At 42.3% G+C, this 22,584-nt stretch overlaps 1 protein-coding gene across 15 annotated transcripts in view; it reads left to right on the top strand.

Annotated features, from left to right (window-relative positions):
- Positions 1-22,584, top strand: part of PRDM10 (PR/SET domain 10) — a 45,283-nt gene continuing 22,699 nt past the window's right edge. Inside the window, exons 1-12 of one of the 15 annotated variants that reach the window (XM_041480534.1) lie at positions 423-4,946; positions 5,703-5,782; positions 9,069-9,314; positions 11,118-11,285; positions 12,864-12,923; positions 15,603-15,722; positions 16,690-16,897; positions 17,281-17,522; positions 18,543-18,746; positions 20,644-20,716; positions 21,335-21,452; positions 22,397-22,529. In XM_041480534.1, coding sequence (XP_041336468.1) covers positions 9,168-9,314; positions 11,118-11,285; positions 12,864-12,923; positions 15,603-15,722; positions 16,690-16,897; positions 17,281-17,522; positions 18,543-18,746; positions 20,644-20,716; positions 21,335-21,452; positions 22,397-22,529 — 1,473 coding nt within the window. In that variant the 5' untranslated portion in view covers positions 423-4,946; positions 5,703-5,782; positions 9,069-9,167. Of the gene's footprint in view, positions 234-422; positions 5,783-5,802; positions 6,898-9,068; positions 9,315-11,117; positions 11,286-12,863; positions 12,924-15,602; positions 15,723-16,689; positions 16,898-17,280; positions 17,523-18,542; positions 18,747-20,643; positions 20,717-21,334; positions 21,453-22,396; positions 22,530-22,584 lie in introns of those variants that run through there. The other 14 variants (XM_041480540.1, XM_041480537.1, XM_041480542.1 and 11 more) reach the window with 14 other exon arrangements.

Raw genomic sequence — 22,584 nt, 5'->3', positions numbered from 1 at the left:
AGCCTTTCCTTGGGGAATTCTGTGCCACATCGTGGCTGGTGGAGGAGTTTCAGCCAATCAGCGCGCGACGCCGCGGCTTGTTGCCAGGCAGATTATGGTAATGAGGCCCGGGCGGCCACCCCCCTCCCGCTCTGCAGCTACCATTGTGAGGTGAGGACAGGTGGGGGGGTTTGGGGCCGCCGCGGGGCCGGCGGCAGCGGCCGGGGCGCGGCGCCCGCACGGGACCCCCTCAGGTAACGCGATGGGACGGTCCGGGAGGGCAGCGCGGCCCGGGGACGCCGCAGGGACCCGCCGGGGGTTTTAGACTTGTTGTTTTAGTCGCACCCAAGATGGCGCCCAGAGCTGGCGGTGCGGGGCCGGGATAAACCGTTCGCTCCCGCCAGTGGGGGGGGGGCGGGGGGGGGAAAGAGGAAGTAGAGCCATGTTTTGTCTCCCCAGCACTGTGGGAGGGAGGGGGGGGGTCTTATCTCTCCACCATAATTCTGGCCCCTCGCTCAGCCCAGCTCTCCCGCCCTCCGCGACTGGCCCGTCCTGTCCCGTCCGCTCAGCCTCTGCCCTGGCCGCCCGCCCGTGTCCCTCCTTGGCGCTCAGTGGTTGGGGCCGGCTGGCCGCCGGGCGTTCTCACGAGGGGCTGATGGCGCCGCTGCCCTCAGGCGGGGGCGGATGGGGGGGCGCGGCGGCGGCGGGAAGCGGGTGGTGTGAGGGGGGGGCATTCACGCCTGCCGATTGGCCGCATGCCTCGCGCCCCTGCCTCCTATTGGCCTAGTTAGGGGAGGGGGCGTCTCACCCCGTCTTCGGATTGGCTGTTGGTGGCCGTGGAGACTTTATCAGGGGGGTGTGGGTGGAGGGGGTCCCCCAGTCTGCCCTGTGAGGCGCAGTGGTGTGGTGTGTTCTGGGCGTTCCACCCTCATGAGGTTATCTTGCCCCGGGGGGCCTACTGGGCATCTGTGTGGTCCCAACAGGGCAAGGCTCCTGGCTGGGTGGCCCTGAGGCTTGGTGTTGAGGGAAGTTAGGTCCTTCCCCACTGTCCTGAGCGGGTTCTATTCATGAAATCCTGGTGTGTGTAACAGCAGTTTCTGCAGGTGGAAGCTGTGGGGTTCACTGGTCTCCTGACAGTGGTCTTGGTGCCAAAGACCCTGTTTCTGTGGCCTTGGTATGGTCATAACAAGTGGATGCTTAATCTTGTGGCTCTTGCTCTGTGGGTGTTGTTGTTGAGTTGTCCCGTTTCCCCTCCTGTGCCCCAGTTCCATTAAAAATGGGGTTATGTGACTTTGTTAAAAGGTTGAGTTGGAATGGAAGAACGAGGTCCTGATGCTATGAGTTTCAAAATTACTCATCCTAAAGGAATAATTCACATTTTTAGGGTTATTTCCCTGTACAAGAGCTATGTGTGGTCACCTTTTACCTCTCAGCTGTACATTGCAGAGCCTCAAGAGGGCTCTTACAGAGTCCCTAATTTGCAATTTAAACTTGGTTTAGGCTACAGACGGTAGTCATAGTCCTGACAGTAAAATGAAGGGTCAGTATTTGTGATACACTTTTTGGTACCTCAGCATCAACCTGTTTAGTGTATCACTATATAGTTCTAAATTGACGGTTCTTACAGGCCTTGAAAGAATGATCAAGTGCAAAGCTGGGTGTGTGAAATGCCTATCAATGTTTCCCTGTGAGTTTCAATAGAAATAGAGACTATACTGAACTTTTGCTTTCTTCTATCAGATTTTTAATAATTCAGGGTTTTTTTTCTTGTAGTTCAGTTAGAATATGAGATGCTAATGAATCACCAGCTGATTTTACAAGTGGATTATTTTCATCTTTTGTGAACACAATAAAATAATTGGCAGTCTTGAGCCTTCTAATGCCTTCATTTCTAGGAAAAGTAGTGCAGGAGTGTGTATTGCTCTGGTCTGTCCTTAAATGGAAAACTTCTCTCTGAAATTGTGATGCCTTTTGGCATTTTGGTTCATGGATGCCTCTCTTGTGCGAAAAGAGACAGTTTCATTATCTTGTTTATAGGATAAGATATCGGGGTAGTTGGTATTATTGTTATCTGATAGAATAATTGAAAATTTGATTTTAGGGAGAAACGGGTCTGTAGTATTATCTGCCCTCCTCTGGCACCCTTAGTCCTATTCTTTGCAGAAAATCCTTGGATGAGCTCTCCTGAGGTAAATTGCTCTGCAGTGAGCAGCCGTTTCCAGTGTGTTCCTGGCCACCTGCAGCTGCTGGCAGCTGTGTACACTGAATTCTAATGGACTTCTAAGTGTACCTAATTAAGTGGGTTGGTATTTTATGGTGAATTTTGTTTGGACTTGAACATGAGATTGGGTTTATTTGTCACTTTTATCTCCTGCTAGTAAAACATGCAGATGTATTGTAGCCCTGAAATGGCTCTATATGTTAGTTCCCACTTGTTTAAAGGTGCAGATAGTTCATTGGTTCTCTGGGGTAGTGCAGAGCAGCAGCTATTCTGAAGGAGCCATCTCAGGTATGTGCTTTTGTGTGCAGAAACAAGGTAGTTTTATTTTTTTGAATTTTACAACAGGTGATTTAAATTCAGAGGAGAGGTGCAGGGGGGGTGGGAGAAGGAGAGAGGAAGCAGCACCACCTGCTTGTAGGAAGGGGAAGAATCCCCTTCAGCTGACAGTTCTTTTGGAAAGCGTTTACTGGAGGAGGAGAAGGGATGTGAGACAAAAAAATTGGCAGGAAGAAACTTGAGGGGAATGGTTTGTTTTCTTTCAGTAACCCCTAATACAGCCATCTTGAAGGTTGTGTGGGCACAAGCCGCTGATCCAGACATTTATTTTCCTTTTGTGTCATCCTATGCTTTAAATGCATGTATTCCCTTCTGTCTTGCTTTATCAGACTTCTCTCTCTGTGATTTATAAACCAAATCCTTTAGGAAGGCACGGTCACTGCCTCGAGCAGCTGGAGCCCAAAAACTGCAGTGTGTGACTCAACAGCCATGATATCACAGGGGCCTCAGAGGATGAAACATTACGAAGACAACATGAGGAATGTGGCCATAGATTCAGGAAGCTGAGGGTGGGAGGAAGAAATCAGTTGCTGGAGTAGACATGTACATGTTGAGCAAATGGGAAGAGAGGTGACTAAAGAAGCGATTTGCATATGTAGAAAGTAATGAAGTTGAGTTTTTGCTCACTGAGAGGACAGTGTGAGAAATACTTTATCATACAAGAATTAGGACTCAAGAGAGATGTCCTTGGAGCATCTCTTGAGTAGGTATCTAAACACAGCCTTGGTAGTTCCCAGGAGGATGTTAACCTGTGCTCAGGCTGGATTCTCTCCTGTGTTCTGTGGTAGAAATGGATTTTCAGCTACTTACCTGATAAGTTGTGAGAGAATAGTTATACCAGACTGTTGTGCTGTCACCTTCAGTGCCTGGGCACTGTCCTTTTAGGAAAGGGACTGTCACATGTGATGTCTAGCAGAGGACTGGCCTTGGTCTAAGAGATCTTTTCCAGCTCATTGTTGCTTTGATGATGGATGTGCCATGAGGAGATAGATTCATTATGTACAATGGCAGCAAAGTGTTCGTGTTTGGCTGAGCTCTTCTATTTATTACATGACAAAATAAATTGAAGCCAGTTTTCCCTTTGTGGAGATTAATAATTCTTGCTGTCCCAGCCCTAGTATGATTTCCATTTTTAACTCACCAGTAAAACATAAATAATGTGGTTTTACATTACCTGATTGATAACACTCACACAAAATGCACCAGGGCCACAGTTCCTTGAAACAGTGTCTGCCTGTGATGAATGGGAATGCAGAAGAGGTGACAACAGTCCTGACTCAGTCCTCAATGAGGTTAGAAACCTTCTTGCTGCAGCGAAAGCACATTCCTGCTAAAGGATCTCAGGAAATGCACTGACTCTGCCTTCTAGACAAACTAGAATAATTGAGTTTAAGTGTGGATAAAGCTTTTTGCAGGCAAATGTGATGTTCTTTTTGAGCATAATAAATCATTTTCATATTAAAAGCTGGAGGAAGACTCAGAGTCGTAAAACCCCTTTTGTACCATGGCTGGGGTGGCATACAGTTGTCAGAGAGCTCAATCGTGAGAGGATTAAGCCGATAGTCCCTGCTGTTATTGCTGCAGGGAACCTCAGGCTATGGCAAGACTCTTTTACACTGGGAAGTAAATCACATTAGCTGGTTTATGCACCATTATTGTAAAGGGGATTCTCGTTTGAGATACTGAGTGGCTTTATTCCTCTCTGAGCAAGGAGGCGGTCTTTTCCCCTTGCTCTGCTTTAAAATTCCTCCTTTCTCATCCCAGGTTAGGGGGAAAAAAGAGTGTTTGGCAGCCACTGGCTTGGATTTTTCAGCAGAATGCCCTTAGTGAGCCTCACAGAGGTTGCTGCAGCTGAAGTCCCCAGAGATTTTTGTCTCTGTATATTCTTGTGTAGTCACAGCATTGAAAGAAATGGTCATTCCTTAATAGCAAGTTTGCCAAGAAAATATGGTTATTGTTGATTCTAATTTTTTTTGGTGGTGGTTTTTCCTGACTTTGAGAGCTTACCTTTGAAGCCCTAGGTGAGTTCACTGGGTTTAACTTGTGTTTAAAACACTTAGATACCAAACACGAGCCAACAGTGATTTTACTGTTAGTGGTTTTCTCTTACAGCGCCGTTCACTCTTGCGTGCTTGTGGGGGGGATCATGGATGCACCTGTGAGGGGATACACGTGGAGCTATGGTGGCCCAGGGTGTCTAATGCTGAGGCAGCAAAGCTAGCAAGGACATTGCTGTTGGATAGGCAATGAGGTGCTTTGCCCTCTGAGCAGTGCTTTCCCATCCTCTGGAGCTGAATGCAGTTCATGGGGAAGCTGCTGACTTAATAATACAGCTTCAGAGAAAACACCATCCCGGAGGAGCAGGAGGAAGGAGTTGGAGAGTGTTGCCAAGGTCAAAAGGAGGTTTTAAGTAAGATTTAAAAAAAAAAAAAAAAAAAATTAAGAACTGTCAGACAATGACACAAAGATGCTTTCGAGGCATCAGGAGCAGCAGAGGAGAAGTTTTGTCATTAATGAAGTGTTCTGGATTTTATGTAAAATGCAAAAACTAAAGAGAGATGGCCGTAGGTCTGTGACAGCAGCAGATCCCAGAACGTGTTGAGAAAAGGAAACTGAATGTGAATGGTGTTCTGAGAAAAACCTGTGTTGTCCTGAAGGGATGTTTAATTTATTTGCACAGCTCAGAATGAGCCAATGTTCCACTAGAGGAGATATTTCAAAGTCACAGGAGCTGTGCTGGTTCTTCAATTCTGTTGTGTCATGATTTGCACTATATATGGTGACACTAGACTGTCACTGCCTCACCACTGCCCTACTGGAGTGGTACTGGACTGTACTGGTACTCTTTAGTAATGCCAGTTACTGTTTCAGCTTGTGTCATCACCCAGCACAGACAGGGTGAGGCATGCCTGTTATTTGTGGAGGAAAATGCTGTGTCTGCAGTTACTGTAAATGCTTTAACATCTCCCACTGGCATTGCTTCTTGCTCATGTTTGTGATGCTCATTGGATTGTGTGAAAGCATTGGGGTGCTGGTGGAATTTTGGGTGACTATTGGGTGATGTGTTATAATTGACTAATCTTTCAACTTCCAGAAAAGTAAGAACTTACAAGAGTTTATCCTATCACAATGCCTTTTATATTTAATTATTTTTTTTTTATTTTAGGATTTCTGCAATTGAGTTTCAATTTCTGTTACACAGATCCTTATGGTAGTCCCTTGGACACAGCAGAGCTTCCCATTGAGGTGCATGCCTTGGTGTTTATTTAGCTTGTCTGAAAATGTCTGATGTGTTCAATACAGTGAGAAAAATCAACAATTGCAAAGGATAATCCATAGGTGAACAGTGTGGAGAGCAAGCAGAGAGTGCTCCCTGCATGCCAGTGATTTGGCAGTGCTTATGTCCAAAATTTCACATTTATTTCTGCTAGAAAACTACCAAAGCTGAGAGAAGACCACAGGGAAGTAGTTAAAATTTTGAGACACTGTGGCTGTCAGTGTCAAGACAGGGAATTGAGAGCGGAATCTAGGGAAGGAAATAAGATTGTGCAGAATTAATGAGGAGGAGCATCCTATGAATGATCAGTGAGTAAAGTTGGTTTGATCTTCGTGTCATCAGTGTCAGAAAACTTGCTCAGGTGTTGGTGTTTTGTGGCAGTTCTATTGTCAGTGACTTTGGGTTAGATTTTTCCAGCTTCTGGGCTTGACTGCAGGGCTTATTTCACAGCTGAGTTTCAACATTTGCTCCTGCCTCCTGCCCTATATATTGCCTGTCCCTGTGACCTCTCTGGGACACAGCCTGTCTCCTCTTGCATTATCTTCTTTCTCAGCACATCCATGTTTCCAGGGAAATGTGCTTTTCAGTGTGTTTTCATGATTACAGATGTACTGAGGGAATGCATACCAGAGGTCAATCCTGGGATGAATTTGGAAGTACAGAAGTTGAAAGCATCAGCAAATCCTGCAGTTACTGCTATTGTTCCTTATTGCTGCACAATTGGCTGGGCTGAGCTGTTTATTAGTTTCATTTCTGTCAAGAACAGCAATGACCGGATTGTTTATAGAATCTGCAGCACTGGGGCACTGAATTTGGTTCAGCCTTGCTTTATTTTTCCCTCAAGATTTTAAGTTAGTGCTAACTTTCAGAACCATGAAATGATTGTCTTCTGCTTTTCTTTCCAACTTTTTGGTACTTCTTTTTTCAGAGATGAATCTTAATTCCCAGTTTTGTCTTTTAAAGACCCCTGCCTGAGCCCTTCAGTCTCCTTTGTACTCAAGTTGTAAGTTATCTGTGCCAAAATGACTCTGCAGGAGTGAGTCAGCATCTTTCTTCAGACCTTCATTGTCTGCTGGTGGGGAAGGTCAGCCAAAAATTCTACTTGTTGCATCATGTGGAATTAGCCAGAACTGTGCCTTTCCCTTAATTCAATTAGTAGGTAATGTAATTGCTTTCTTTTTAATAGGATTTTTTTTTTAAAGGCAAGCCACCCCAAAGTGGAACCTCTAATGTTTGTTTTTTATTTTTAGTTTTCTGAGCAGTTAGGTAATTGATTAAACTACCGGCTACTGTTAGTGCCATTACCTGAATTGGCTCTTGATTAATACTGGCAGTCTAGGAAAAGAGCTGCTGTGGATAAACCAGGTGAAGATTATCAACAGGATAGGTGCTAAATTTTGCAAAGAAGTTGTTCACAGTGTGTTACTGACATAAATGCTGTCACATTTTGCACAGGTAGAGGTGATCATATACCGGATATATGTATACATTTATATATGTTCTGAATAAAGAACCTATACCTGATAAAATGAGTGAAGGAGGTCAGTGAATGAGGTAGGATTAGATATGAGAAAATCCCTACTTTAATCCTTAAAAACATAACAAGAAAGGTTCTGTGTAGCGATGGATGGTATTTTTTATAGATCAGAGCATCTGTGCACTTGGATATATAAATAAATAATATTTATCTGTAAATTGCCCTGACCTTCCACATTTAGAGAACAAGCCTGGTGTTTATCACTCATGTTTGCTGCAGTTAATTTGTTCATACTAAGCTCAGGCATTGAATGCTGGTATGTAGATTTTATTTTAATTTTTCTCCTAAGTGGTTTTTGGGGATGTTTTGTATCAAGCAATATTAATGGAGATAAGGTTTCTGTCCCTGTATTCCCGTAACTGGAAGTGTTTGGATATAAGAGAAAGTCAGAACGGTTCCTCAATGTGTGCTTTTTTAGGGCTCATGTGCTGGGTTGCTCAGCGTGAGACAGCAAGTGTTAACTCCAGACACCAGTAGCAGCAAGACTTGGTGTCTAGCAATGCCCAGAAATATCTTTCCCACTGTTTTTCTTTGTCTATATGTAAGTAATATGATTTTTTTGCTCCACCACACAGTTCAGTGACATTAGCCTGAGGCTTCCCTGCCCTGATGATTTATCCATGCTGGTCAGGCCCAGTGGAATAGTCAGTGCTCAGGTCTGCACAGCTTAGTCCTTGCTGGCAAAATTAGGAGGATTTAGAAAGTGCCTGCTACTTTTTTTACCTCTCCTTATCTATTTTTCAGTTTGTCAATGGCAAGCCAAATGCTAGCATTTATAGGGATAAATTATGACTAAAATAATTTGCATTTAAAATGCAATTGAATGAAAGCATCAGCAAGGAGCCTTCTGCTTCCTTTCTGGTGCACAGATGGGTGCTGGCGTTGGATCAGCCCAGCAAGGTACTGGATATAAAATAAAGTTAATTGGAGTAGCTGAGAAATGAAATGGGCTCAGCCTCATGCTAATTCCTGGCCTGTGATTTAATATGACATTAGAGATGAAGGATTGGGAAGGTGCTGAACCACGGACTCAAACAATCACCAGAGCTGTAAATTACCCTTCTGGGATTGTAACAGCAGATTGAGAGGCCCCAGTAAAATTGCAAGAAGTGAATTAAACCAAGCTTGGAAGCAGTTTGTTGGGCTCTTTGCGAGTTTAAGTTTCATTGTTCCTTTTTAGTTGGCTATTGTAACACTGTACTAACCTGGGACTGGGGTTTTGTCCAAGGTCAAATCTGTCTGTAGATGGAAAACCAGTTGGTGCTCAAACAAAATCTCATTCAGGCAAACTGAGGAACTGGTGATGCATCTCTGAACATAATGTTTTCTTGTTGGAATCAGGTCCATTTTTTGCATTATTTCTAGGCCTCTAGGTGCCAGAAGGACACTGAGGAGAAGGTGGTGTAGATGGCCTGTGGCCAAGGAAGAATTCAGCGTAATCTTTCAGTGCAATTGGTGCAATGGTTGATTTGTTTCCTCCTTAATGGGATAGGGAAAGTGGTGACTAGTAGGACTTGACCATGCTCAGTGAGATAAGATTTCTGTTCCTTTGTTCCCATAACTTAAGGTGTTTGGGTCTTGTAGGAGGCGTTTGTAAAGCCAAACCTGCTTTACTCTGTATTACTCTGTATTTACTCTGTATTTTATAATAAATCCCTCATAGCTCCATGCCATGTCTCATGCTGGTTTTAATGTCTCTGTTCTCTGTTTTTTTACAGCCATGTTGCTGAAGATCACCTTGTCTTCTGGAAGCAGAAACACAATGAACAGATGAATCCCTTCAGCCGGATATTACTCCAGTAGGTCTCCTCCTCCTCATGGAGCACACAGGCAGGGAGGAGATGGACTTGAAAGAGGAAAGTCCTCAGGTGTGGACTGAATCTGCAGGACAGGAACAGAATACTGCTCAGGTGATTAGCCAGAGCTTCGCCTCTGCTTGGACTGGATTGGGATTGGTGAGGAGGGTTAGTTCCCATTCAATCCTGATTTAGAGTCTAGAAGCTCAGTTTGCATTTGAGCAGAAGTACAAACATTTCTGTGGTGATTTAGGGTTAAAGCTTCAGAAACTGAACTGTGCAAACCGCAGCAGTGAAGACACAGAGCTCTGAAATGAGTTGAACAAAACTAAGCAGTGGCTTTAGAAGTTTCAGGGTCCAAATACGTTTATTACTGTGCGGGAGAATAAAGGGTGTTAAGAGTAATGAACAAAATCTGTGCTCTGTGGCAGCCGCTTTTGATGGCATCATTTGAATCAGATGGAACTGTGGGTGGACCTTGGGGAAAGTAATACAAGTAATTTTTTCCAGCCAGACATCTGGGTAGTGAGGAAGGGGGAAATATTAATTGTAAGTGACTAATGCAGTTTTAATTCTGCAGTTTTAATTCTTTCAGGTTCTGCTGTATACAGCTTGTCCCTCTGCCTCTGAGACAACACAACTGGGAATTTCTAGAATTCTGTAAATTGATTTACTCTTTTAAGTATGATAGGAAAAGGGTGCTGCATGATATTTGACCCACAAGCAGAGAAATTCTGCCTCTCTTAGTAATTTCCAGCTTTGAAATTTGCAAAGAAAGGCAGTTTTAAATGGCCTGTGTTCCCTTCTCTCTGCAATGGGATAACCATGCTGCTGTTTGCACATGGCAGTTTTAAGGCTTAATGATTGTGTGCAGAGTGCTTTCCAAATGTGAAATTGTAGTGTTTGTGAGAAGATTTATTGTACACAATCAGCACTGAGCATCCAGGGGGAAGTACCAGGTGTCTTCTGAAGCATAAGCTAAAAAGTGAAACAAAATAAGCAAATTATGTAACTGTGGTATCATTTTATGTGAAAGAATTTTATGTGACTATGAATACTTGTATTCAAACTAGGTTTCCTCCTCACTGTCCTGTTTTTCCCATGCACTGAAAATGCTTTTCAGCATGTAAAGGATGGCAAAATCTAAAGATAATCCTGTTTTCACTGGAATCCAGTATTCTGGCTCATTTAATATAGGCCATCATCACAGTAATCAGTTATGATCACAATTATAAATAATTATTAATAATATAATACATATTAATGTAAAAATTATCAATATCATCAGTTATGATCATAATGTTCTGGTAAAATTTAGTTGTTTAGATTTAAAGTGCAGCCCTAGACATAACTTGTTCCAGTGGTCCTTGGAATCTGTGCTTAATATTTTTAGGTATAGGTTTGTCTGTTCAAATAGTTGAATTTTCTACTGGTGCTGCACATACATACTACAGAGAAGCAGTCTAATATGCCCTACTGCTGACTGTGAGAGCTGCAATACTATATCTTGAGGAGTATCAGAGTTAATAAATTCTGTTAGCCTCTCATCAGACAGCAAAAATTACCTCCAACTAGAGAACTAGCTGAATGAAGTAATTATCATAAATCCTGAAAGGGATATGAGCATAAAGGGAAACAATATCCCAGTACATTTAATAGATACGTCAGTTCAAATGGGAACTTGTTCCCTTACGAATTTCCGAAGCATCACGCAAGAACTAAGTATGTGTGGGTGCCCTTTGTAGCAGTTACGTCTTAAGATGCAATGCAAGGTAAAAACAGACACTGATGGATGTTGTGTCCAGATTTCTGTTGGTAGAATAATTGAGTGAGATTTGAAATATGTGTTTTTCACTGCATTCAGATTAGTTGGGACACAAGTTCTCTCTGCTTTCCAAAGCACCCCAGGACTCTGGTGCTGTGTCCCACTGGCCTGTGTTGGTGCGAGTCCAGGATCTGTTTGTTCCCCAGGTGCACTTTGTCCCCGAGGGGGGGGCAGTGGCCCAGATCATGTACAGTGATGAGCAGGAGCGCGGCCCTGCACAGCAGGTGGTTTACACGGCTGACGGCACCTCCTACACCTCTGTGGACACCTCGGAGCACACCCTCGTTTACATCCACCCCGTGGAAGCTACGCAGGCACGTGTGGTTCTGAGCCCACCCTGGTTTTGGCACCTAGAAAGCACAACAGTCTTATTTGGGATGAAGGCCAGTTACCAGCCAAGTGGTATGACTGGAAAATAGCAGGCAGTCGCTCCCAGCAGTTTTCTCTGCCCACTGTTGAGCAGGGACTTCATGCTGTTCATTTGTCTGATGTGCAAATCTGCTTATCAAAGGATGTTGAGGCTATGAATTATGAAATGCTGGTTACTTCACTGAAGATGGATGAGATTATAATTTACTCAAAGGTGTTTTCCAGAACAAGGATAATCTCACCAGAAGTTCTGCCTCTTATATCCAGTAAAAAGCTAAGAGCCATCTATGTTCCTTCTGGAAGAATCTTTGTTTTGTGTAGTACAGTTGTCATAATTGATAGTTACAATAACAGTCGTGTCTTTTTGCAGAGCATCTCTGTTTATTCAACGTAATTTTGTGGTCTCTGCAGAGTTGCTGATTTTATAGACCTTTTATATTCATTTTCTTCTGCATAATTATATCAAGTAGCCTTTATTCCCTTGCAGCACATGTTTATATGGGGTCAGTATGCTATGCATCTCTGCCTCGGTGTGGACAGATTAAAAAGGAAAAGGCTGGCTTTGTCCAGAGTGTTTTATAATATCTTTGCTGACAGGGCAGATTAGTTGTGCTGCAAAGTGCACGTACCTGACACTCCCATCATGCTGGCAGGGCCTCATGTGGCACATTGTGTCCTGTGCAGCCCTCAGCTGTCCCAGAAAACCAGCTTCTATGTGAAGGGATGTCCTGAGAGCATATCTCCCAGGAAGTTACTTGCCAACTAACTCCAAAACTCTGAATGCTGTCATTGTGTCAAAAGATGTGCAGTATTCAGACACTCTTCTGCATCTGAGATGAAATTATCACAGTGCTAAAGGAATTTGTATTATATCATGCTTTATTTTATTGTAGCCGGGCTGCTGCAAGCTCAGATGTTTCAAGTTTTGGCTAAGTAAGGCTGGCCTCAGTCAATCCTTAGTCTTGCTTTTCCTGGGATTCTGTCAGGGCTGTTCTTGCAGAATATTGAAGTTGGCATGGCTTCTATGAAATTAAACAGCATCCTGGCCATATCAAAGTCCTATATAGGATGTGCATGATAGTTCCTCAAAAGAAAGCATGCAGCAGTCTTGTGAATTTTCAGGAAGAAAAAGCTTGCAGTTACCTTCTATCCTGCTTTTAAGTGTTACGCATTAAGGGCATAGACAGAGCTATTGAATTTCATCCTGTAGATTTTATCAAATCAACAACTGACAAAGTGATTTTGGTAAATTAGAAAAAAAAAAAAAAAGTGAAACACTTTAGCTGTACAGATGCAAAGTGCTACATAAATATATTAAGTCTTTATGGAGCATTACCTAATTTTAAATTTCTATGTATCTAGGTCTACTTGGGTGAGTTGAAGTAGTTTGCTGTGGTAACAGGCAGGTTAGAAGCTGACAAAGGCTCAAATGTGGGTTGTTTCATAGTGGCAGATAACTTTTGTGTGAGTTGGGAGTAAAAACCCCCATGGCTGGTTTGATAAGCCTTTTTCACTTTGTCTAGACTCTGTTTACAGATCCGTCCCAAGTGGCTTACGTCCAACAGGATGCTACCACCCAGCAGGTAAGGAAGAGATTTTATTCATTTTGTGCCTAAAATTGTGAGGGAACAGTGAGGGAAGGTAAAGGGACATTCATGTGGTGCATGAGGGTAATGAGCTGTTTTTGAAGTTGTCCAGTGACAATCTTAGTCTTTTGCTTCACCCTGATCAAGACCTATGATCACCTTGAGCATTAATGACAGTAAAAGTTAAGAATTATTTTGAGTTTATTCTCTTTAATTCATATTCAACAAGAATTCTAATTTACTGCCCCAGATAGCATGAAAAAATCTTTCAACAGTATCCCTGCAGCAGATGTGGCTGTAGTCATCTGAATGTGCCATTTTGGAAAGGTGGGGTTTTCAGTTGTCCTCTTACAGGTTCTGATCCAAATGCCTTGGAGTCCACAGAAGGCTGTTGAGGGATAGAAAAATTGGATTAAATTCTAGGTTTACTAGAAACATCACAGGAAATTAAGCGTGAAACCTGAAGAAGTTCAGTGACTGGCTCCCTTATCAGGTGTGCTAGGCTTGCCAGTGGGAGGTGGGCAGGGAGAAAAAGAAAACTGCAGCCTGTGTTTATAAGGTTATGATGATTTTTCCTTATTCTTTTTACATCCATCATGGATGGGGAAGTTGTTATTAACTCTTACTGGTATCTTTGGGGACTGTGCTGTGATAATCAGCTGTAGACAGGTGCTTTCAGATCCGTAGTTGAAATTCTCTGCTTGTCATAGACTTAAAATCATTACTGCTTGGTGGGTTTTTAATTACGTGTGGATGTACTAGATCTGAATCATCACCAAAGCCATCATTAAAATGTGTGTTTATTGACAGTCTTGGGGCAGAGTGAGGGATTGAATCTGTGCTGAAAACAAATTTTCTTGCTAAAAAATGTTCTAAATGGTTGAGGCACAGATGGGAAGCAATGACTGACACAATAAAGGTGTTACCTGTCTTTTCATTTTTCTCTGGAGTTTTGTTCTGGAATTTTTTGCTCCATCAATTTCCCTGCATCAAGGAGCCAGAAATTCCTATTTAATTGTCTTAAAGCACATTTAACAAATATATGATTAATGAAAAATAGAGATTATTTGTAAGCAGTGCAGATGGCAGTTACAACAGAGGTGATCTGCTGTTATTATTCCGGAAGCACTGACCTGTGTGGCCTCAGCCTGTCCTCCATTCTAACACAGTCTGACAGCAGTCCTAACATATGTATTAATTTTTTGGTGAATGGTTAATCCCTCATTATGTCAACTCCTGCCTTTGCAGCTGTTTTTACATCAGCATTTCATGTGGGACATTCCTGAACTGACAACTAATAATAAAATAATAATTAAAGCTCCTCTTGTCTTTCAGAAAAAAACTTTATTGTAGAAATAAAGTGAGAGGTTTATAAAAATAATGCCCATAATCCATGCAGTGCCTGACATGGAAGTGCAAGTAAGGGTATGTTTGGTGTGATTAGTAGGAGGCAGTGCTAATAGGGGGTACAAACAGATCCATGTCTGTGTGACCCTCTCCTTGCTGGCACACTGCAGGAAAAATGATGCCACTTGGCTTCAGAAGTGTCAATACCAGACTGTCATGGTGGTTTCCTCTTCACTGTTGGACCATTCCCTGAAGTCTTTTTGCTGTTGTTTTTCAGGAGTTTCATAAATTATTCTTAATACCTCTTTAAACAAAGCAACTAGTTTGGAGTACTGAGTGCTTACATTATGGATTTTGTTGTCTGCTCCTTTGCTACTGGCCCAATGCACTGTTCTCAGTTTTATCTGATATTTATTAAGCACTTTGCAGAGAGTCAAGAGCTTGGATTTTAGCATAAAAGCTGCTTAACAGTCAGAGACACAAACTAAAAGCCACGTGATATCAGCTGTAGAGAAGGATGAAAAGTCACACGAAATAATGCAAATTCCTGTATAGATAAGCAGGAGACAAATGCAGGAAAGGTGATTCCAAGAGGTCTTAATTTTGTTTTATTTACTAATTTATTTACTTTGTTCTCATCCATTCAGCAATAAAAAAAAGTAATATGCATTAATTTGGTTGTTACAGCACTAAAAAAAGTATGTAAACAAAAATGTATAGTGTGACCAAATGTAAAGAAAAATAATTGCTGGGATCCTCTTTTTTGAGAAGTTGATCTTCTCATGAGGTCAGTACACCATCTTGGTTTTTATGGATCCTGGATCATAGAATCACAGAATGATTTGGATTGGAAGGGACCTTAAAGCTTATCTAGTTCTAAACCCCTCAGCCATCAGCAGGGTTTGCTTGAGGAAAGAAAAAGTCAAAAAAAGAGGAAATATTTTTTAGTCCTTCTTTACCTTTTCCCTTGAAAACGAAAGTAAATTTGGGTGTAGAGGAAAAGAGACTCCAAATCACTGGTTTTACTAAGAGCTAAAGAGCTCCTAACATCTGTTTTTAGTGCAATTGAACCCAGGACCTTAATTTTAAAATGTGTAATAGGTAATTCAGAATTTGCAAAGTGTAGATTTGAAGTCTTTCTCTTTTCTCCCAGGAGCTGCAGGTTTTGTCCAAGCCCATCATCCCTATTTGAACCCCAAAACTCATGGCAATGCAGCGGTTTTTGAGTAGAGTGTAGGGCTCAAGGGAACTGTGCATGCTGGGCCCTGCCCATGTATTAAGTGACTGATGGAAATGCTGCAGTGCTAAAATGAGTGCCTGTGATTTTAGGTAACGGTGCTCTTGCCTGCTGCTGCTCAGAGCATGAATCCCACCAACCTGTCTGTGCTCGGCAGCGTTGCTGACCCCCCCCAGCCAGTGGCTCTGGAGCAGGGGCCACAAGCAGATAGAGTAAGTTGCCAGGCACCCTTTCCTTTTTCATGTAAGAGCGCACTGATTCCATTGCTCCATCATCTCTGGGGATGAAATGTGGCTAAGTGATCTGGGAGGAGATGTGAGAAAGCTGTAGTGCAGATTTGCACTGTCTTCCCTAGTCTCACCATGGAATGTATGGGGGCTTAGGATATAGTATTTAATATACAGAGAAACCTGTTTCACTGATGGTTCTGTGAACAGCCACCTTAAAATTCTGTCAGTGCTGGAAAGTGAAGTTAACGGAAGGTGTAGTACTGACTGTCACAGCAACATCCACTGGGTTTCCTTGCCGGTGTTTTTAGACAGTTCTGCTGCGTGTAGTGTTTCTTGTTCTCTACCTGAGAAACCTGGGTGGGTGATGGAATATGTGCCAAAATTCAAATGTTGCAGTTCTTTTAAGGAAGGAAATGACTAAACTTGAAAATTAGTGGAAGAATGCAATGCCCTCAACTGTTCTTCATGTCCCATAGTTTATATCTAGTCTCCACATTACCTCACCCCTTCTTGACCTCTACCTTTGTACTCTGGAGATTGGTTTTGTTGGATTGTAAAGAGTAAAGACAAGATTGTGTGCCAAAGTGCAGATTCTCTCACCTGTACAAAAGAAATTAAAATACAGCTTTAGGCTCCAGTTAATATCCACAGAGCCTGGACATGGTTTTAAACTTTCTGTGAGGGTCGAGAACATCCTCTGAGTTCAGTTTCTTCTGAGAACTGAGTCCTTGGCAGGGTATAGCCAGGGAGTAATACAGGTGTTTTGAGCGAGGCCATGAGCAGCAGCCAGCCATGCAAAACATTCCTTGGCAGTCATTTAGCACCTTCCCTTGTCCTCCTCTCCATTTCCAGAGGCAGCAGGAAGGGTAGAGTAGCAAGGACCCTCATGGCTTGTCCTTGTAGTTTTCTTTGTGAATCAGCTTGAATTGTTTGTGAATTCTCTCCTCAGGCATCGTTACCGGTGCATAACCAGGTGTTACCTCCTATGGAGGCTGTGGATGGTTCTGATCCTTTGGCACCTCTGCAGAATCAAATGGAAAGGATAGAAACAAAAGAGGAAGATGATGAGGATGAAGATGAGGATGAAGATGGTGAAGACACTGACATGGACGAGTGGGATCCAGATCCACCTCGACCCTTTGATCCCAATGATTTGTGTAAGCATGTGCAGTCATATGTAGTGTACTACATGCCCTGCCTTTTTTCCTTCCCTCTCCATTAGACCTTTAGTAAAGAGAGGCAAAAACCATTCAGAATTTAGCAGTAATGAGTAAATGTGAGTCTTGATTCCCAGAAATGTGAATTCAAATTAGACTGCTTGACTGAAAAGACAAAATTCTGTCTTTAGTGAAGTCTCTGAGCTGATTTGTTCTTATTTTGCTGGACACTGGCCTGTCTAATATTTTAAAATGTAGACAGACTATTGGCATAACTGTTCCCACAGCTGAGCCAAAGATATTTAGAGAGAGATAAGGCTGTCTCTGAGCTAGTGTGTGAATGTCTGCCTAAAAGTCATGTCCTCTCTGCCTTTGTGTTGCAGGGTGTGAAGAGTGTAATAACGCACATCCCTCAGTGTGTCCAAAACATGGACCTTTGCATCCCATCCCAAACCGGCCTGTGCTGACCAGGGCAAGGGCCAGCCTTCCCCTGGTGCTCTATATAGACAGGTTTTTGGGAGGTGTGTTCTCCAAAAGGCGCATCCCAAAGCGTACACAGTTTGGGCCTGTGGAAGGACCCCTGGTCAGACAGACTGAGCTCAAAGACTGCTATATCCATTTGAAGGTAAGGGTGAGAAAAGGGGAAATCAATTTGTGCCTAAGCTTTGATTTTCATTAATTTGTCACTCTACCTTCATCAATTCACTAGAGATATTTTGTTACTTCCATCTCTGAATGTAACTAAGAAATATCCAGATTGTTTTGGCTTCAAATCTGCTCTGTTATTCAGGGTGACACACTAATCCTGGTGAATGTTCTGGCATTACAGTGATAGGATATATATATATATAGGGTACATAACATGGAAGGCTGTGACTCACTCTCACATGAGCTGAAGCAGCATCTGGACATAAAAATAGCACCCCCTTCTGAGGACGTTCTGCAGCCATTCTTTTGTGTCGTGTTGTAGCATCAGTTCAACATATTTTTCTTACCTTTCTGTTCATAAGATGTAGGGGAGAGGAGATATTTTTATGCCTTTCCTCTTGCCAAGTAATTGGTATGGGGTAAAATGGGTTTGAGTGACTTTTGTCCATTTATTTGCTGTTTCACTAGAAAAATATTGGCCCTTTATTTGTTTGAGTTTAGATCCACAGTCTTAGGAGGGTTCTGATGGTCAGTGTGTGACAAGCAAGTTGTGACCATAGGCAGCAGGAGAATTTCAGCTAAAAAAATGCTGCTTCCTGCTTGAGGCAATGTCATGACTCAAGAAATGAAAGGAAAAGTAGGTCTGCCAGTTAGAAACTTCTGACTGATGTTTCTGTAGCCTACTGAAGCTACAGCTACTTGTGTGTTATTTGTTATAGTCACTTGTTCATACTATGCCTGATCCCTTTAATGAATTATTCTTGTTCCTGAAAGCCTTGGAAGGATCCATTATGCCTCCCTAGTTAATCTTTACCTGTTGCTAAATATTTTTCTGCTTGTTTCTGGATCCGTGTTAGTAAAGAGAGAAAATTAGCTATGTCCTCATTGCTCCCCTAATGTAACAGTTGCATGGGCACAGTAGTTTTCTTAGTAACTCAAATTCTTTTGAATGTGCTGGCAGGCAGTTACAGTCACATGTAATTGGATTTTGCTACAGGTTTCTCTTGATAAGGGTGACAGAAAAGACCGAGACTTGCAAGAGGACTTGTGGTTTGAACTTTCCAGTGAGGCTCTGTGTAACTGGATGATGTTTGTGCGTCCAGCTCAAAATCACCTGGAGCAGAACCTGGTGGCCTATCAGTACGGCCACCACATTTATTACACCACCATTAAAAATGTGGAGCCCAAGCAGGAACTCAAGGTATGGCATTGCTTGTGTGTCAGAATTCTCTTTTTCTACTGATTATATAGTGACTTAAAAGTTGATGCCTAACAAGTGCCAAAAACTACCAATGTGAATAGGTTTAGAACTTTTTTCCTCTGAAAAAAGCCTGGCCTGAATTGATTGTCACTGAAGTCAGTAAGTAGTTAGTCACAAACATATGCATTTTAATGAGCTTTGGCTCATGAGGAAGTTTAAAATAAAAATAGGTAAATTGTCTCTCCCTGTCATGCTTTACGCAACATATATTTTCCTGATACAATCTAATTTTTATTGCAGCAATCCTACTTTTTAAATTCTGGATGACCTTTCCAGTTCGCCCTGTGTGTTCCTGGCTTGTTTTCTGGTGCCTTAAGTGAATGTGGTCTCTCCTTTTATCTAGCTTTCCTGGAGCTTTTGAAAATTTGCATGTGAAAAACAATAAAGGATGTTGTGATTTCCCTGTGGTTTGCTTTTTGTTCCCTCTAAAAATTTATTGATTATCAGTGTGGCTAGCTGAGGTAGCCTTAATTTTCAACTTTTTTGGGGCCACTGGTGGGGGAACAAAAAAAATTTGATATCACGAAATTTTGTTGTTCTTCAAATCTCTTCTTGCATGTAGATTTCAACAATATGTCTGGAAAAACAATTGCTTAGTAAGTGCACATACTAAATCAGGGCAAAAGCCTATTTATACCCTTTTAAGAGCAGGACAATCTGAAATTAGTTCTTAATTTTTTTTAAGCTGAATTACTAGAAATCTTACAAATCTATTTTAAGTGTATTAAAACATCATTTTCTCAACAGTTTTTAAAACAATTTGAAATCAGACTTTAAATCTGTACAGACCTCCCTGTGGGAGGATAATTTTTCTTACTTTGTGTTAGTAGTGTCATTTGGGGTAAAATGGCTTGCTAACTGAAAGGCTTGGTAACTTCGTTTCCTCCCCAAGTGGATGTAGGGCATTCATGCACATTTTGTCCGGAGATTAAAGTAGTTGAAGCTGGGAAGTTCTGATTTGCCTGCCAGGTGTGTAGTCCAGGAGCTCCAGGCTTTTGTCTTTGTCCATATAGTGAGATTCCTGCAGAGTGACACACCTGCTGGAGAGTCCTTGAAATCCTCCTCACCTCTGCTTGTGGCCCACTGCAGGTTCAAACTTGTTTGAATTTTTCATGATGAAAATCTGTTGATGCCTTCTTTGAGAAATCTTTTCTAAAATCCACTCTTTTTCATCAAACAAATGAAATTATGGAAGAATTCTCATCTAAATGTGAGCATCTGCTTTTAGGCTTTAATGAACTTTGTCTTCCTGCCTCTTGTGGTTGCCTTTGCTGAAGGCTTGAATTCCTTGTATGACAAAAGTGGGTCCATCATTCTGGCGCCTGGCAGATCTGTGTTTTGGGAAGCAAGACCATATTGCTCCAATCCTTCCGAAGCTCAGAAGCATTTTAAATGAGTCTATGTGGATGGTGCTGCCTATTGTCTATGTAAGGAGAGCAGGAAAGAAATGGAAAATCCCCCAAGTTAATAACATTTCCATTCCTCTTGGTACAAGTATCAGTACTCTGATGACATCCTTCCTTTACAGTCATGTAGCTGGGTTTGAAGAGATTAATCTTACTGCCTTTAGCTACTGGGAGCCATGTGTGAGATAAACATTTGTGTTAGGAAGCTGGACCTTAAAATTAAGTGGATGCACTTACTGAGCAAAGCTCTTTCATTCCTCAGTGGGGCCACATTGATCTTACCAGACTTTATTATTGAGGATGGAAAGAGAAATAAGAGTTAGTGGTTGAGGCAAGTGAAATAAATGTATTGCTTAAAACCCATTTTCAAATGAATTTCCATTAGTTTTGGCTCCTCTTCAGTGTCCTGTTACCTTGTGCCCCTGCTGCAGGTGTGGTATGCTGCCTCCTACGCTGAGTTTGTGAACCAGAAGATCCATGACATAACTGAGGAGGAAAGGAAGGGTAACTTGGGATCTTCTGCTTTCATTGTGGTGGTGGTTGCAAGTTGCATTCCTTACTTTCAAGTATATGGCCTGTATAGTGCTCCCAAACTTCTGCTAAGTTGGGAAAAGTTAAACCAGATCTAGATTGTGTTATTTGGGCTTATTTCCAATAACTATTCTCATTAGAATATTACCTTAATTTAAGCCTTTGCCTCTGGGAAGCTTTCTTTAAGTTGCTTTCTCTCAGGAAGAGGTCTGTTTCTGTACTCACTGTCTGCTGTATGACTGCTTTAGATTTAGAAATTTCCCTTGATCTCCCTTAACTTAAATCAGAGGCACGATCCTGTAGGTGCTCTTCCATACAAGTGTGAACTTCAGAATCCCCCTGAATAACTAACAGTGTTGAGACTTCATGGGAATTGTCCCCAGTGATCTTTCTGTGTCTCTGTGATGAGCTATGGTCATGGCACAGTGCAGAGGACATAAAAGCAAAGATCAGCAGAGCAGGGCTGGGTATTCTGCAGCCTGTCTAACCTTCAGGGGAGAAATCTGGCCCACAGAGGATAGAGAGGCTGGGGGCAAAAATATTAGGTTTAATTGGTGACGAGTGAAATGGTGTTACTGACATTTCCAACAGTGCTCAGGGAGCAGGAAAAGAACTGGCCATGTTACGAGTGCAATCGGCGTTTCATGAGCTCGGAGCAGCTCCAGCAGCACCTCAACTCCCACGACGAGAAGCTGGACTTCTTCAGCAGGTACTGACAGCCTTAGCTTCGCTTGTGGATCACTGGGGTGCTTCCCCAAACATGCAGAAAGGAGGGGCTTTGTCCTGCAGATCTTAATGACTAACTCAGGAGAGATCAGCTCAGTACCAGAAGGGAAAATCATGGCAGGAGGAGGCTGACTGGTATGAGAGACTCTGTGAAACAAATAGCTTGAGAGAAATAAATAGTCTGTTGAAATTAGTGAGGTTTTTGTTTTGTTTTTCTTTGACAATGACTTTAAATATTTGTAATGTTTCAATATCACAGTATTGAAATACTGTGTTTCTCAGAGGTATGGAAGTACAGAGCTTGGAAAACAAGGCTTCTAGTGCCTCATTGTGCCACTGTGCCACTGGCAAGATAGTTTATCTTGGCTTATTAAAAACTGAATCTACAAACACCTGTCACAGAGCAGAAGATACTGGTGCCTTCTTTCTCCTGAAATGTAGCAAGTGACTCTGTTTTGTTTTGCTTTATTGACACAAAATTGTTCACTTCTGTTTGGTGCCTGACATCAACAGCTGAATGCTTTTTGGGGAGAAATGTTATGGCTTCAGATTTTAAATGGGTTTCCTTGTGCACTTGCTCCATCATGCTGAAAATGCTTCCCAGCACAACATAAACTGGGGTGTTAGATGAAGTCTGCCATGGCAAAGGGCTGGATGGAAGCAAGTAATCCTCTTGGTCCCATGATTACTGATAGAAATTTTAATGTGTTCTGAACCTTGGCTTCTCATAAAGCTCAAAATAAATAGATAGCAGCCAGAAATCCATTGTTTTTGCTTCCAGAATTTATTCAGTTTTTATTATTTACTGCATTTTATTATTTGCTGCATCATTGTTGCTGAGTTGAATGGGTGAGTAGGAGTGCTGAGAAAGAAATTATAAAATCAGTGGAGAATCCAAATTAGTCTTTTTTTGTATCTAACCTGGAGCAGAACCAGAGGTCGAGGTCGTGGGCGAGGAAAGAGAAGATTTGGACCAGGCAGACGCCCTGGGCGCCCTCCCAAATTCATGCGCATGGAAGTAACCAGTGAAAATGGTGAAAAGTGTGAAGAAGGAACACAGGTATATTTTTGGAGATGGAGGGGAAAAAAATAGCACATGGAATGTAAGCTCTTGA

Source organism: Pyrgilauda ruficollis, unplaced genomic scaffold (assembly GCF_017590135.1).
Source record: "Pyrgilauda ruficollis isolate IOZ18807 unplaced genomic scaffold, ASM1759013v1 scaffold52, whole genome shotgun sequence".
Taxonomy (NCBI): Eukaryota; Metazoa; Chordata; class Aves; order Passeriformes; family Passeridae; genus Pyrgilauda; species Pyrgilauda ruficollis.
This window is presented reverse-complemented; position numbering and strand designations above follow the sequence as displayed.